Genomic DNA, 3713 nt, shown 5'->3' with positions numbered 1-3713 from the left:
TTCTTAACTCTGCTAACTCATCAACGCAGTGCATTAAAAATGTCAACACGATCATATTGAATTGGAGCGTGATCCGTTGTTGACTTTCTTAACTCTGCTAACTCATCAACGTAGTGTATTAAAAATGTCAACACGATCATACTGAATTACCAACATAAGCTTAATTAGTTTATATTTTAATACACTATATTGACATTGATAATTATAATGTCAACACAGTATATTAAAATGTCAACATAAGCTTGTGTTGACATTTTAGTGTAATCGTATTGACATTTTTAATAATACAGTGCATTGATGAATTAGCAAGTTAGCAATTTTAAAAAATTTAACGTTATAACGTACCCCACTCTTTTATTTAGTCTATTTTACATATTTTTGTTTTGTCATGTACATTTATTCTGATTTCATAATATTAAAAATTACTATTGATATCATTATTTTAAGAATTATATAAATATCAGTGTCGATTTATAATTCATTTTTTATAACTTCAAATAAATGAATAAGAAACAAATGAAGTTACAATGTTTACTACTCCATAAAATTAGAAAAATTAATAATGCTAATAACATTTTTTTAAAAATTATAGTTTTATTATTTTATTATGTATATTTACTTTTGATTTCAAAATTTGAACATATCTATTGAATTTTATTATTTTTACAATTACTATATAAATATCAATGCCTAGTTTATTCATTTTTTATTAGTAGTATGACTTAAAATAAGGCTATTACATGAACTTTATTTTAATTTATGAAATAAATATGTCAATTAAACTATTAAAAATTAATTTTAAAATATAAAATAAAAATAAATAAGGCTAATACATGAACTAAACAAGAGTTATATTCACCAGAAGTATGGATTATAACATTTTTCACATACTTATAAATTCATCAATTTACTTAATCAATTTTGTAATTAAAAAAATAAAAAATTTAAATATCATAAATGACAAAAACATCATACATTTCTTGCAAATCATAGGAAACTATTTTTATTCCAGGTTTTATTTGATGTACTCGCTAGATATAAAACTGGAATGGGAAAAGTAAAATCTACACCCGTTGAAGTAATTTGAATAAAATAAATGAAGCAATTTGTACACCTATTCAGTACTCCTTAATAACCCAAACCTTTTAAAGAGAGTGAATCATGCAGATCAGTAACAACACACCTGATGAACATAATTTTAAATTGGATTTCTATTTATGCGTAAAATATAAAACTAACTACAAACCGCCATTTAAAAATTAAATGCCCTAAAAAAGCATTGTTACAAAACTTAAATTCATTAGTCCAGAAACACTCTTATATTCAAATTTCAAACATAAAAAAGGTCAACGAATAAACAAGCTTCAAACTAGCAAAAGCAGAAATACAGCAACAGTGCAGATCATCTATGAGTCAGCAATGGTAACTTCGACCTCTACACCAGGTTCAATGGTGATTGAAGTAATCTGCTTCACAACATCTGGTGAGCTGAAAAGATCAATCACTCGCTTGTGCACACGCAGCTCAAACCTATCGAATGTGTTTGTTCCTAAAGAGTAAATTCAACAAAATGTAAATAATTTAAACATAAAGAAACATCAAGATTATGTGAACAGATCAGGAAACTGGAAATATTGAGAGGGAAACTAAATTAGCACTAAGATGTGAATCCAAATAATTTTTACAAGTAGATGTGAAACTAATTTAACCAAAGAACTATGACATTAACAAAAGTTAGGTTTTTTCAAACAACAAACTTTCATTACATACATGGACAAGAACTTAATACTTAAAAATTAGGTTGAAATTTCAAATTAAGAAACAATACAAGATCATAGTTGAGAGAGTTTCACATAAGCAAACAATCAATGGGGAAAATGATGGCAATATATAATTTGTACAGTTTATATAGGATCCATACCTTCACCGCAAGGAGACTTCCTGGTGGTGATTTTGAGAACCTTGGTAGGCATTCTGACTGGTCCTTTGACCCTCAGCCTTTTGTCCTTGGCACCACGTACAAGGTCAGCACAAACTGTTAACAAGGACCTTCAGGTCAACAATGCTTTAATCTTATAGGAACCATACACAGAACAAAGTAACATTGGTAAAGCATCATAACTCGGAGCACAACCAGGATTCATGAATAGCTCCGTTGGACTAACATCAAGTCTTAATATAAACAACCAGTTTAAGAGTTGATGAAGCGTTGTAAGACAGAGCATAGTATAATTGATGACCGGCTAATACAGATTAAAAAGCACACAATTAGACATTACCAAGAAATCAATCCCCAACCATATATGGTTGATGAGTATCAACCAAATAAACAGTAACAGCCTATTCAGACAATAATGTCAATCAAATTGGTAGGTAAAAATATGAAAACTTATTCACTAAGATGACTCATATAGCATCATGCCATTAGCACATTAGAGTAATATATGAAGCTCACTGGCACATAAAATAACTTATATGATTATTACTACTTAAAGTGGTGGTAATCATTATTTAGAAGAAATTGCTCCAAAACTATGTTATTAGAAACTTGTAAGTGTTTTTCAAATCTAAGGGTACTCAAACTTAATGCTTAATCACTGATCACCATTTGCATAGAAAATCTGTCATTATAAATATACCATTGATTTAACATTTTATATGACCTTATCAATTATCCATATACTTAAAACTACTACTAGTATTATTCAAAGGTGCAAGTGGACTGTAATGCTAGCCAGCCTACTTCAGCAAGGCGCTTAGTAGAATTATGGTAGGCAGGCATCGCAATACTGAATTTTATGCGACAACAAAAATAAATTCTTCATAGGAACATGTCACCTGAGAAATCTAGAGAGTACAAAGAGCAATCAAACAATGGAATCCAATTAAAATAAATAAATAAAGGTCATGCCTTTCTCGAGATTTTTGACATTTTTGGAGGATAGAGTGATGCGGATCTTGTGAATCTGCTCTAGGGGCTCCTCCAACCCCGGCTTTGTGGGCTTCATTGTTGCGAACGCCATTGTTTCGTCTGCCCCAAACATACACACAGAATAGTGCAGTCAATCAATCAGAAAACGTAAATTCATATTCGCGAAACAAAATTCTAATAAGAAGGCGATCATGAAATACATTTTAGTTAGTGAATTTACCGGTGGCGGGATAGAGGGGTGCGGCGGCAGCGCTGAGAAAACTGAGAAGAGTTCGACGAAATAGAACTGTAGCTGATATGTAATTGAGATTTTAAACCTAGGGCTTTTTTCCGTTTCAGTTTTTTGCGTTTGCGTACCCTGCAATTTGGTTATTTATAAAAAGCACCCAATAGTTATTTATCTATTCATCTTCTTTAAAGGAAAAGTTATTTAGTGTTTATTTATAGGTCAACAAATTAATTAACTAATACTACTCCCTATTTATAAAAAGCACCCAATAGTATTATTTAAATTCTTGTTAAGATACCACAACATAAAATATACAATTCATAATATTTAAATTTCATTAAGATTTACTTGACAAGTTATTAATTGAGAACAACATCATGATAAGAAAATTAATGAATACTAACATTATAGTAATCATTACTATGATAAAAATGTGCTCCGTAAGTTAAAAAAATTGTATTTTTGATTTATATGTTTTATTCATAATAATAATAGTAGTAATAATAATATTGAAAAATAATAATAGTATTAGTAGTAGTTAGTAGTTATCAT

At 29.3% G+C, this 3713-nt stretch overlaps 1 protein-coding gene across 1 annotated transcript; it reads right to left on the bottom strand.

Moving 5' to 3' along the window:
* Window positions 1–1251: 1251 nt before the first annotated feature.
* On the bottom strand, window positions 1252–3277 carry LOC125204450 (40S ribosomal protein S20-2). Its single transcript, XM_048103113.1, has 4 exons — window positions 3153–3277; window positions 2912–3031; window positions 1922–2035; window positions 1252–1549 (listed from the first exon to the last, which is right to left on the bottom strand). Exons 2-4 carry the CDS (start codon window positions 3021–3023, stop codon window positions 1407–1409), a joined length of 369 nt encoding a protein of 122 aa, XP_047959070.1. The 5' UTR covers window positions 3024–3031; window positions 3153–3277; the 3' UTR covers window positions 1252–1406.
* Window positions 3278–3713: the final 436 nt, after the last annotated feature.

This window comes from Salvia hispanica, chromosome 2 (assembly GCF_023119035.1).
Source record: "Salvia hispanica cultivar TCC Black 2014 chromosome 2, UniMelb_Shisp_WGS_1.0, whole genome shotgun sequence".
In the NCBI taxonomy this organism is placed as follows: domain Eukaryota; kingdom Viridiplantae; phylum Streptophyta; class Magnoliopsida; order Lamiales; family Lamiaceae; genus Salvia; species Salvia hispanica.
This window is presented reverse-complemented; position numbering and strand designations above follow the sequence as displayed.

What these genes read in the sequence shown, in the direction of transcription:
- LOC125204450 (XM_048103113.1), bottom strand. Translation starts at nt 3,023, where the DNA reads ATGGCGTTCGCAACAATGAAGCCCACAAAGCCGGGGTTGGAGGAGCCC. An exon ending in TGTCAAAAATCTCGAGAAAG is followed by an intron (nt 2,036 to 2,911) that starts GCATGACCTTTA and finishes CCTTGTTAACAG; the next exon opens with TTTGTGCTGACCTTGTACGT. An exon ending in GAAGTCTCCTTGCGGTGAAG is followed by an intron (nt 1,550 to 1,921) that starts GTATGGATCCTA and finishes TTTACTCTTTAG; the next exon opens with GAACAAACACATTCGATAGG.